The 12,735-nt window shown below is 42.0% G+C and overlaps 1 protein-coding gene across 3 annotated transcripts in view; it reads right to left on the minus strand.

The window, feature by feature from the left end:
• LOC5575534 overlaps nt 1-12,735 on the minus strand; it is an 89,497-nt gene continuing 76,762 nt past the window's right edge. For all 3 annotated transcript variants that reach the window (XM_021854988.1, XM_021854989.1, XM_001661981.2), the window contains one exon: nt 1-7,958. In XM_021854988.1, the coding sequence (XP_021710680.1) occupies nt 2,384-7,267 (4,884 nt within the window). In that variant the 5' untranslated portion in view covers nt 7,268-7,958 and the 3' untranslated portion in view covers nt 1-2,383. The remainder of the gene's footprint in view (nt 7,959-12,735) is intronic.

A 12,735-nucleotide genomic window follows, 5' to 3' on the forward strand; every position in this document is an offset into this window, starting at 1 on the left:
AATGAATCCATTTCATTGTTTGTTTCACGGTGAAATTTGCAACTGGAAAACGTATACCTTTTATGTTGTTTTTATTTGCCTTACAAAAATATAGACAGGGAATGTTTTGTTCAGTGTTTAGAAAACCGAAGCTTTTGTTCGACTTTTGGAATGTAGTTGTGCGTTTTCTGATTTTTTTGGCTTGCCCCCAAGATGTCACAACTGGAGCGTGAATGTTTACGCCCACGAATTGAATCTTTTTCATTGAAACAATCGCACATTTTGCGCTGGAGATCGCCTCGTTCGTCTTCAATAAGGCAGTGTCGTTCTACTTCATTCGACGAGCCGAGGAGTGTCGCCTCACGCAGTGGCTTTAAAGAACATCACGAACTCCGCAGTGCCATCTGGCGGAACTTTTGTTTTGCTTTCATTTCTATCAATTTTTAGTTTTCAATATATATTCTGTTTTAAACGTTAGACATTAAACAGAGACACCTGCATGACTGTGATTTTTCCTTAATTTTCATGTATAGACATAGTTTTAGATATAATTTTCGTTCTAAGTTGGCCATGATTTTATTTAATTTAAGATTAAATTTTGACGGATCGAAATAGTTGTCTCTCCTGTCAATCGTTCACGATCTACCTGTCAGTCTGCTTACAATCTATTCAAATTATTCACGCGAGCTATTTCTTATGTTGGTTGATTGTATGCCCCTATCATTTTTATGTTTTGTGTGATTTTGATGCTGTTACTGTTCGATTGACAGATGTCTGTGAATGCAACGCTGTTTTCTTGTTTTTTGTTTTTGCATGTCAATTTCTACATTATGATGCATAGCAATTTAATATATTATATTAAATTCGGTGCATGCATAACAAGTGTCTACCTAATAAATAATATATACTTCATAGTGTTTTTTGTTTTCGTTCTCGGAGATCACGGCCAACGTTTCGGCTCACGTCTCGGAAATCGTTTACTTCGTCAGGGTTGCGATGCGAGGTTTTCTTTTGTTTATGTTTGTTGTGAGTTCAACTCGGTCGAAATTTCGATTCGTTTGAATCGAAGCCGAAAAACGCCACCGGTCACCGGAACGAAAATATATGCGAGGTTTCGTTACTTAAAGGTACGATAAAAAAGTATTTTCTTTTCTTCTCATATGTGTGTATCTGTACTGCTATCTTGTCTATTATCAAGTCTTATGCTACGAAAAAAAGCTTATCACTACAGTCGCCAAAGATTACGCGAAAGGAAAGCAATTCCACTCTAAAGTATAGCGTTCCTAAAATCTGATCTCTCTACCACTGATCACTTGTTTATCTTCAATGTGCAAATTCTTACACTTTTACATAGTAAATCACGAATTAAACTATTGTATTTTCTGTCTGTTTTGGACAATCCATTCTAAAGTAAGCTATTTTTGTGTGAGATATATTCATATTACATTGATATCGGCAATATTTTTTGCTCCAGCCTTCTGAAGTCTGCATTTATGACAACACTGCTCTAAGGGTTGCCAGTTTTTCTGACCATGCCAGTTTCCTTTCGACAAATTTAGAAATTATTCGTTAAAACTACGGATTTTAAAATTTTGAGATTATAATTTACGAGATTGTGAGATAAACATGTTCCCTGCACAGCTTCCGTGGGAAATTTTGAACTTGGGATACATAAGGGCAAACGTTCGCTGGTACTTGTTGGTTTTTTGTTCGCAGATGGTGACGCCCGGACGGGCAGGATCACCGCTTGGGAAACGAATGGCACTCTCACACACATATCCCATACTGACTAGAACGAACGGAGGTTTGCCTGAATACTGGAAGGAGCAGGCCGACGACCTATTTCCAATTCCGGAAGCCACAGAACTGCAGCTGGGCTCGTCTCGGTTTTCAGTAATGCTAAGAGTTGGTAAGATTGCCTCAAAGTGTTCATGAGAATTCCGCTATAAAGATAAAACAGTGTATGAAAAATATCGAATCTCGGATGAAAAGCATCTTCGCCCGAATTCAGTTTCGATGAACTCTTCGTACGCTTTGTAGCAACCTTACTGAAAAGGAGGAACTTTCAATCAAAGCCGAGTGAATCTAGCTGCAGATGGACATCCTCAAATGAAATCGCACGTCTTGTTGGAGGTTGTCTAGTTCATCATCCGTACGTTGATGACTTCCGTACTCAATTTTACTGAGTAAGCTGTTCGGTAGTCAAATTCTGGAGCAGCACACGGTGCTGATCAACCAGTGGTCAACTCGACAGCAGGAGATACTATCCATTGCAATCTATTGTGTTGAGGTCTAGATCTTTTGCCTCATTTCGGCACGGAAGTCATCAACCCCTCATGGAACTAGCAAGCTAAGGAAATGGATAATAGCTCACGGGGAAAGGAAATACTGGTGGCATTGGGTCTCACATCATCCCCGTCGGATCGAAGTACCGCTGTGGAGTTATCTGGGACTTTTTCCGCTTCTTGCCTCGTAGGAACTCGGCCACATCGAAGTTCTTGCATTCGTTGGCAATAGCCAAAGGAGTTCGGCCGTTGGTGTCCTGCTGCTCTGTTTGAACCCGACACCAGTCGATCAGGAATTGGACGATCTGAAGGTTGTTGCTGTAGCATGCTTTATGCAGCAGATTCTGTTGATTACGGCCGTCTCGTACGTTCGGATCATACTGCAGCTGTAGGATCATAAACTCCAGCAATCCGTAGTTGTCGGAAAACATGTGGATCGTTGGAATCTTCGACATCTTTTCGATTTCGGCCAGGTGGATCTTCAACAGTTCAATGTTCGCTCCGGCACCTATCAACAGCTTCATAATGTCCAAATTACGCGAATACATCGCTTGGACTAATGGAGTCATTCCGGAAGAATTTCGCTCGTCGATCGTTGCATACTTCAAGATTAGCATCCGCGCGGCTATGATATTGCTATGCTTAGCGGCCACATGCAGCGGAGTATCGCCGAACTTGGTCACTGCGTTGATCTCCGCTCCACTTTCCATCAGATATGCTGCGATCTCATTGCATCCGATCGCAATTGCAACGTGCAATGCCGTGCTATCGTACGGATCTCTGTAGTTCAAACACGGCTTATTACTTTCCACCAAGAACTTCACCAGATCTACCGACTGTGCGTACACCGCCTTTATTAAACATAACGGCTCCGCGCTCAAACTGTATCCGATTTTGTTCAAGTACTTTAACATCCTTATGTTGCGCTTCTCAACTGCGATGGTCAACGGCAGCTGTTTGATGCAGCTCCTTTGCTGTGCAAAATTGTACTTTACGAACAACTTCAGCATCTTCATACTGTTCTCCTCCAAGATCCACTCTACCGCGTTCAAACCACTCTGATCCGTCACCGTCACGGAAGCCTTCTGTTGCAGCAGTAATTCCACCACTTCGTACCGTTTGCAACTAACGCCCACATGCAACGCGGTTTTCAAATAACAGTTCTGTCTGTTGAGGTTCTCTTGGACGTACTTCGAATGACTGGCGATCAAGTACTTCAAAATTTCCACCCGATTGTATACTGCGCACAAATGGATCAATGTGTTTCCTTCTTGATCCAGTCGGCCATTTATTCCAATTTGCCGGATATCCAGCAAGAATTTCAACGCATCCAGATTTCCATACTTCACTGCTCGTCGCACCAATCCGAATCGCTCAGACCCGAGGTCAACATCGTCTCCAATCAACATCGGAATAAGATCATTCTCTCCGTACTGCACGGCATAACTCACCGGCAGACAGTCGGCCTCATTCACAGCCCCAATCTGGACGTTCTGCTTGATCAATAACCGCACCACGTCGCTCATTCCCAGACTGCACGCACGATGCAACGCTGTCATGCTGTCCACATTGCACTGATTCACATCCACATTCAACTTGATCAACTTCTTGATCGCCTGGACGTCTCCTTTCTGAACGCACTGGTCCAGCACCGTTACTCCATTTTCGTCCATACAGTTCCATCCAATGTCCTTCATCTGCTTTGCGATTTTGTCGATGAACTCAACATCTATATACTTTGCAATCTTGGACAGATTGATGCTCAACTCAAACTTCTTCACATTCTCCAGAAATACTTCGTACGCTCGGAAATACAGCGCCATATACAGAATCGTGGCTTGCCGTTCGTACTGCCCGGTCAAGTTCACATGGGCATCCACGAACATCGATCCGAAGCTCCTCACCAACAAGTACTGGAAGAACTGTTGCTTTTCGAACGAAATAGCCTGCACGTCCTCTGCCAGGAAATCAATCATCGCTTTCAGATTGTTCTTGATGGTGTAGTCTACGATCTCGTACTCTGCTATCGGTGCTCCGTCCTGCAGTGAACCGAGTCTCATCCCCCGGATATCCGCGTAGTCCGGTGTCAGTGCCTGCAACAGTTTCAGGTCGATATTTTCCACCGATTTGAACAATCGCTCTTGCTGTTCGACCCAGCTCCACTTCATCTTGTAGCTGTTGATGAGATTCTCGTTGATCGTTGCCAGATCACTGACGTTGACTTTCAAGTTGTTCGGTGGCTGGTACAGTTTGAAATCGTTACTCTTGAAGATCAACCCGTTCAGGAAAACTTTCACCTTGGTGCTGTGTGTTAACGTGAGCATGTCGTAAACTAGCGGATCCTGCAGTAGGTATTCACGTAAATTCCGCCCGCTAATTATGGACGATTGCAGCTTTAGTACGTAGGAATTGTCTTGGAATACGTTAAGATCTGTGAGGATCTCGCAAATCTCCAGGAGACAGAACTCTAGGGCGAACTCCACGTGCGGGGCAGCTTCGTTGATGAACTGCGTGACTTCGTTGAAGTCACTACACGGCAGGAACTGACCAATTTGTTTGAGCTTATTCTCCAGATAGGACTGAAATTCTTCCCGGTCCATCCGCTTGTTGCGTTTGACGATGGCATCGTTGATCTGCCGGTTAGTGGTCTTCATGAACATGGTCAACACGGCGTACTTTTTGTCCAAATTAAAGCAGTTATCGTAATAGTTGATGGCCAGCTGTTCGTGTAGTACGGCAAACTCGATCGAACTGAGGTTCTGGAGATTAAACTTTTTCAACATTTCGTTGGTGTAGTTTTGGTGGATAAGACTCTCGTATTCCTTCCCTCTGGCTGGCAGGAAATGATCGATCGCAAAGTATCGTTCAACGTTGAGAGTGCAGAGCATGGTGATGAAGTTCTTCGCAACTCGTTCGTCCATCTGGTACTGGTAGACGTAGTTGGTAAAGAGGTGTAACATCTCCTGGAGTACAAAGTGAACGCCCACCAGGTGACTGTCGGTACTGATGTCATATTTGGGAAATTTTTCTCCAAGGAAAGACCGAACAATTCGTTTGACTTTCGCCATATCCTGGTTGGCGGATCCCAGTAATAAGCTGGTGTTGAAATTTGAACTGATGGTGGTGAGAAGCTCTTTGCCTTCTTTGAGCAGTGACTCATACCGGTAGACCAGTGGTTTATGGACGCACCTCAGCAGATCACTGATTTTGTCGTCGTGCTGCTGGTTGAACGTGTCCTGCAGTTCTTCAACGACTCGTATACAATCTTCCAGCTCGAAGAAAAGATCATCCAATGTGTGATTTTCAAAGTACAGCCGATTCGCTTCCCCAACATACTGGTTGTAGGATTTGACCTGAACTCGGTCTTTCAACTGGTAGACGTTTCCCAGATAGCATTTGTACGCTTCCAAAATCTTAAGGTCGAAAATGTGGGAGAAGTACCGTCGAACGGATTTCAAACTGCATTGCACTTCGGCAAACGGCATCAACCGGTTTTCCAGCTTATCCGAGCACATCTTGTAGAGGGTGACATTGGGGGTGTAGAAGTCCTTCAAGTCGACGTCTAGATTGAGCGGCAGGACTTTGTTGACTACGTATTCCAACTTACGCTGAATACGAGGACTGTATTTTGTACTGTTGGTGACTTGCGACAAGATTTGAAGGGTTCGTTTGATTGCAAGGATTCCGGACACTTGATACTGCGGGAGTTGTACTCGCGAGATTCCGTCCAAATAACGAAGAATCTTTTTGATTGCGTACAGTTGCGCCAGATGGTCGGATGTCTTCCGAAGCCGTCTGAACACAATGTAGTTTTTGCGCGAAACGGTTCGCGTTAGGTTGAGAAACTCCTTGGACTTCATTTCCGCTCGGATTACCTCAAGCTCGTTTTTGGATAGATTATTGATTAGCCTAGCTTGGATTGCGTTAAGCTCGGTGTTACTTTTGAGCCGTGCTTTAACGTAGTAGATAAGCTTCTTTTTTAGCGGGCATTTTTTCTTCCAAAGCGCGTTGATCGCTTTGGTGGACTTTGCCGGTGCTGCATCACGAATGCAGTTGATCAGATGCAGTAGCAGATCGTTGGTCCATTTTTGTTGGCTGCGGTTTTCTTTGTCAAGGAGGTCCTTTTTGATCTTGTCCAATTCGTCGCAGATTGCCGATAGAAATACCAACAGTTGCTTCTTGTTGATGATCAGTTTGTAGATCTCGTAGTCTGGAGTCTTTTTGAAGATGGCTAGGAAGATCGCTAGACATCGTTCGATCTCCAGCATCGGCAGATGAGCGAATTCGTGCTTGTCTTTGATGAAGAACAGATTGTCGTAGATTATTTTGATTGCTAGCAGGAACTTGTCGTCGAAGTCGTTGAGATTGTCGGTGGTGTAGTGATCGGTGAGGTACTTGGTGTACTCCACGATTAGATCGATGCGGTTTTCGTGCTCTTTGTCGAACTTTAGCCGGTCCGGTTTCTGATTCGGTGGATGATGATATGCATAGCTGTAGTTGAGCAATTGATATTCGAGAAAGTTTTCCATGTTTTTCGATATCTGCACGTTTTTGACGTATAATTCATGCCACACGCTGGACACATAGTGGATTTGTTGGTGGACATCGAAGCTTTTCAACTCCAAGTATAACTGCAGCAGTGGTACTGATCCGCGTCGAATCAATCGATAGAAGCACCGGTAATCGGACAGATTGCGGAACTCGATAGCCAACATAAATTTGGTCACGTCCAGAAAGTTGAGATTGATTGCTAACTCTGATGCGGTGAGGTTCATGGAGTTCCGTAGATCACAATCTGCACCGGATTCGATCAGAAACTGAATGATCTCGTTACGGTTCTGTTGGGCAATGATCGAGAGATGCAGAGGAGTATTGAGATCTTCCGGTGTTTGATAGTCTAGGACGAAGTCCTTGAATTTGGACTTGATCTTGGCAAGATCCCCCTCGACGACCAGCTTGCAAAATTCGCCGGCATATTTGCTGACATAGTTTCCTTGAGACATTTTTGTCGCGATCGTTTGTAAACTGCTTGCTTGCTTAGTCTTACTGCTTATCCTTAAATCTAACTGTTCTCCCGCTTCTCTCGCTCTTCACTAGTCTTCTGCCTTAGCAAAAGGCAAACCGCGAGGTGTTGGAATGTGTTGTTTTGTTGCCTTAATCACAGATGATGAAGAGAAAAGCTCTCCGATTCTCTTCGTGGTCGTTTGGCGCGCACGCTCCGCATTCAGCTGCTCATGGCACGATCGCGTAGCTCGGCGAGCAACTCTCGAACGACGACCGATCGTGACTTGTCGGGCTTTTGTTGTAGATGTTGTTGTTTAGGGGGTCGCCGCTTCATGTCGATGCCTCTTGCCGTTTGCGCTGTTTTGATTGGGGTCCACTCGGTGTCTGGTTCTCTAGGTGTCGATCGACCTCATCAGGGCAGTGGCGGGACACGCCCCAGAGAAGGGCGCGCGATCAAGGAGGTCTCCGTTAATTAATTTAATGCCTTCACCTCGACGAGCTGGAGATTAATCTCTCTGCACCTCGTTCGTCTTTTTCGCGCCTTCCGCTGCCCTCGGAATGTCTCCGCTTAATTCAGTGAGGGGTCCGATCAATTGACTGGGGTCCGAAGGCGATGACGAGTCGTAAAAGTTGTTGGTGATCGGTCGCGGTTTGCCCTCGTGCGATGATTGCGGGAGGAAGGTTATTTATCTGGAAAAGAAACGGAGAGAAAACAGGCGGTGAATAAGTAATCTTGTGTTAACTGCGGGTAAATTAGCGAACTGGAACGGGATGATGTTGGGGAAATTTCGATGGAGAGTGATGATGATCGCTAGTTTATTTAGCTTAATTGATTGTCACTCTCAAGAGTTCAATGGCCTGATCAGCCCTAGGCGAATTCAAGTGATGTCCATTGACATTATTGCAACGACCTCGAAAGCATTATCCACAAAATGAAGACTTTCGACATAAAATGGAAGACACAGTAGAGTCCAACATACAATTTAATTCAATTTCTTGACTTGGTAACATTGAAGATTTGAACGCATCGAAAACAGTGCCAAAAAAGACGAACCTACGAAAATTTTCAGAGGAATTTTCAACATAAGCATCAATTACATTTAGGGTTTTTCGATTGATTGTAGCATATGTCTCTCTAGTATAGAATTTCTGCCTGAATAAAATATTGATATGAATTTTGAAGAAATCACAAACTTTTAGGCTAAATAGCTGAAAACTTACTTCTACTTAATATTTTTTTGAAGAAAATTTAATAAAAAAAACTGGAAAAAGTTGACATAAAAGTTCATGGAATCCCTTCAATAATTTGTTGAAGACCTATTTAAGGATTCCTCAGGAGAACGTCTGAAACTCTTGGAAAACCTGTGGTGGAATCGTTAAAGATCTCTTGGATAAATTTCCTACAAGAATTCGAAAAGATGCGAAAGGAATAAACTTTCTCTCAACAACACTTGAAAATATCCTATTTAATTCTAAAGAGCACTCCGGCAATAATTCCTGGAGAAATTTCTGAGAAAATACCCAACAATATTTGACTTACATTTCTGAAAGTATCGCTACAGTAGTTTTTATAAGAATTCAAGAGCGAATACTAGGAAAATCTTCGGCACTTTTAGGGTATCCCTGCCAAGAGAAATGATTGGATGTGTCCTTAGAGAAATGTCAGAACGAATCCTTTAATATATCTGTACTTAAAAATCTTAATACGAATTTCTGATAAAGTTTTTGAACTTGTTTCCGGACTGTTTTGTATGTTTTTGTTTGCTCTAGATCTTGGAATTATTTCGTTCGGAAATCCTTGTAAAAGTGTCTAAAGAATTTCTTAGAAAACTGTAAAAGAATTCTCTAGAATTCTTGTTAGAGAGAATCTCTGGAGGGATTTCAGAATGAATCTCGATAACTTCAATTTTTCGGAATTTCTTCCAGAAGTATACCTGGAAAAATCCCTGATGAAAACCTGAAAGGTTTCTTTGGTGAAATCATGGAGGAATTCGTTGGGAAATCCCTGCAAGAGGAGTTCGCTTGGGAATTTATTCTTATTGACATTACATCCCTACTGAGACCGAACCTGCATCTCAGATTGTTTTATGACAGGGTTTCTCAACCGGTGGTCCGCGGACCCTAGGGGGCCGTGACGAGCTCTGAGGCTTGATATGAGGAATCTGTTCCTAATATATTAGGCGCCGTCCACACATTACGTAACTCTCTAGGGGGAGTGGGAGTAGCCTCAAGCGTTATGACTCACACAAAAAAATTAAATTTTTCTTACAAAAAGCGTTACGGACGATGGTCATAAATTTCCAATTTTAGCATTACGTAATAAATGGACGCTGTCTTAGTACCCAGTTGCAAATTTTTCATCTTTCAAATATTTTCAAGCCGTTACCTTTTTTGTTTCTTTCCATTGTGATAATACTGGGAAATTACCTTCAATGTCTTTCTGTCGGCTTACATAGCAAGCCAGTGATGATTACTTATCGCTGATCCGTTCCAGTTCAATTCAGTGTAATCTTAAAAATAGTTTAATTCTTGGCAGATTTTGCCAGCTTTCTGGCAAGATCCTTCAAAAATTCATCAGAAATTTGTTGGTTATTGGAAGTAGTGAACAAAACAAATTTTAAACAGCTTTTTGTGATTTTTTCATTAAGTTTTGAAGTAGAATTTTCGATTGATTTTTGTTACAGTGATCTTCGGTAGATTTCTGCAAAGATTCCTCGCGGATATCTGACAAAGCTATCGAAGATTTCCTGGCGAAACTTTTGACAAATTTTCCCTACAGAAGAATATAGCAGAGCATAGAAGCACATCAGCAAGTCTCTCAAAATATGCAATGCAGAGCATCTAGAGCTGACGATTTCTGATGAAATCTTCAATTGGGTCCTAAAATTTTTGATAAAAAAAATTATTTTTATTAAATCACACGGTAGGGCGTGTTCTTGTTACTATTTTGGCAAATTTTCCGCGCAAATAACAGCTATATCAAATTTAAACTTTAATTTAAAAAATGGGTTCAAATTTTTCAAAAACTTTCACACTTTTGATCATGTTTGACGTTCACTTAGTCGACAAAACCGTCACAGGGGCTCTTTGATTTAAAAAATGGGTTCAAATTTTTCAAAAACTTTCACACTTTTAATCATGTTTGACGTTCACTTAGTCGACAAAACCGTCACAGGGGCTAGTTTTCAACACTGGGGTTGTTGCTATCTGTCATTTCCCTGCACAAAATACACCCGAAATTTAAGTATGAACTAAGAGGTGTGACAAAATCTCATAATTCAGGAAAAAATTAATTAATTCATTACGCGTGGTAAAGATGGACAAATTATGGGTGAAATTATGAAAAAATCCACGTGCTCGGCTGGGATTTGAACCCAGGACTCTTGTATGCTAGACGAGCGCTTTACCAACGATACGTTGATAACCTACACACATCTTTACTCTTCCACAATACCGTTGTTATCCTTTGCACTTTTGTTTCACGTCGGCAGGATATGTTGAAAGCTTCTTAGCTCATATTTGGGCTAAAATGCATTTTTTGAAGAAATTTTTTAATTGCAAAATATCGGCCGAGAAAATTTCACCAGCCTATAGTGAATCGTTGTTTTTCCAAGTTTTTCTTTACTCTATTCTAAAACCGGATATAAATGCGATTTACTGCAGAGTTTCAGACCTTCGGATAGAGGAAAATCCACATTCCGTTATAGTGAAAGATGAAGGTTCCCAAGGAGTTTATCCTACTTGCCCTGCATTATTTTTTGTTGGATTTTGTCATACTTTCGAAAAGATGCTTGTAGTCAGAAATCCACATTCCAGGCTCAATTATTAGTAAACTCCTCAAAAGGATCATAGCAGGATTCTTGCATTTGGTTGATTGCACTTGATTTAAAGAAAATTCACCTTTAAGGGTCCGCGAGATGTTTATAAAGCTTCAAAGGGAGTCGCAGCACCGAAAAGGTTAAGAACCGCTGTTCTATGAGCACTTCAATAGTTGTTAAGGAGAACTTCTTTGCCAAAATTTCCATTTTTCCAATTATATATCGTGTGATTTGATATGACGATATTTTATGCCTAGGGTAGTCAAGGTCATTTCCATAACGATAAAATCATGGATTGTCAGACACCCTTAGCAAGGCTTTGCTTCATAGCTGTGATCATTACCACAAGACAAAGGTAGGCCCCCCATATTACATGTCCGTGTTGATTCCAAGATCAATTCCAAACAAGCTCCAATCAGTCCGAATTTTCTCGCCCAGCACCGCAAAAACAAATCAAGCGTAATCTCAACGAATTACGAAAATTTTTCACAACCATCGAGCATTGATGCAGCTATCATACCCGGTGATCTCCGGCGTTCGCAAATTCGTGTGATTGGCAACGGGAGCTGCACCGCATACATTCCACGCGTGGGTCATTTCTTCACAGTGTCGGCGTTAGGGTTCCTAGTTCCGGCCACTTTTGCTGAATGTATGAATGAATTTCTGAATGTTATAGGGTACTACAGGGATTGCAACAGTCATACACGTACTGATGGATTTTTAACAAATTAGAGAAAATAATACTACATTTTCCATGTTTTTCATAAGAAAACTAAAATGTAGGGGGAATAAAATTGCAGATAGGGTGCCGGTGCCATTAGTGGACTACCTAAGCTATAAAATATCATAACAAAATAACGAAGAGCCTTAACAGAGATCTTTTGGCGTCAACAGGCAGATTTCAACCTCTACTATATGGCAAAAATATAAAAAGAGTGATAAAACTAATGTTTTAACAAGAAATCGCTTGAGCCACTATTGGTACATGTGTTCCAATAGTTGCGCTAGTGCTCCAGTAGTAGACGTTAGGGAATGATACAAGGAATTTTAAACAAAATGATAAATTTTTACATAGATTTGACATTTTTCCCTTGGAACAGCAATTAATATCTTTCGAATGAAACATAAAGATCATCTCTAGGACTTTTCTTCATTTTTATACATCCATTTTAAAAACTGCTTCCATCCGTTGATCCACTACTGGAACACGACGGCAACTCCTGGTGTAAGGGAGCAAATTGATTCTATAACATTCCCCAGAAAACCGTTCCCCCGAAAACCATTCCCCAGAATTCCGATCCCCAGAATGAACCATTCCCCAGAAAATCGTTCCCCAGAATGTAACATTCCCCAGAATTCCATTCCCCAGAATGCACCATTCCCCAGAAAGCCATCCATTTGAATATCCATTTTTTTTTTCTTTTTTTAATTATTGCTTTGCGTGAGTCACTTATGTGGGGGCGCAGATTGCCGTAGCGGTAAACGCGCAGCTATTCAGCAAGACCAAGATGAGGGTCGTGGGTTCGAATCCCACCGGTCGAGGATCTTTTCGGGTTGGAAATTTTCTCGACTTCCCAGGGCATAGAGTATCTTCGTACCTGCCACACGATATACACATGCAAAAATGGTCATTGGCATAGTAAGCTCTC

The sequence above is a fragment of the Aedes aegypti genome, chromosome 3 (genome assembly GCF_002204515.2).
Source record: "Aedes aegypti strain LVP_AGWG chromosome 3, AaegL5.0 Primary Assembly, whole genome shotgun sequence".
NCBI classification, from domain to species: Eukaryota; Metazoa; Arthropoda; class Insecta; order Diptera; family Culicidae; genus Aedes; species Aedes aegypti.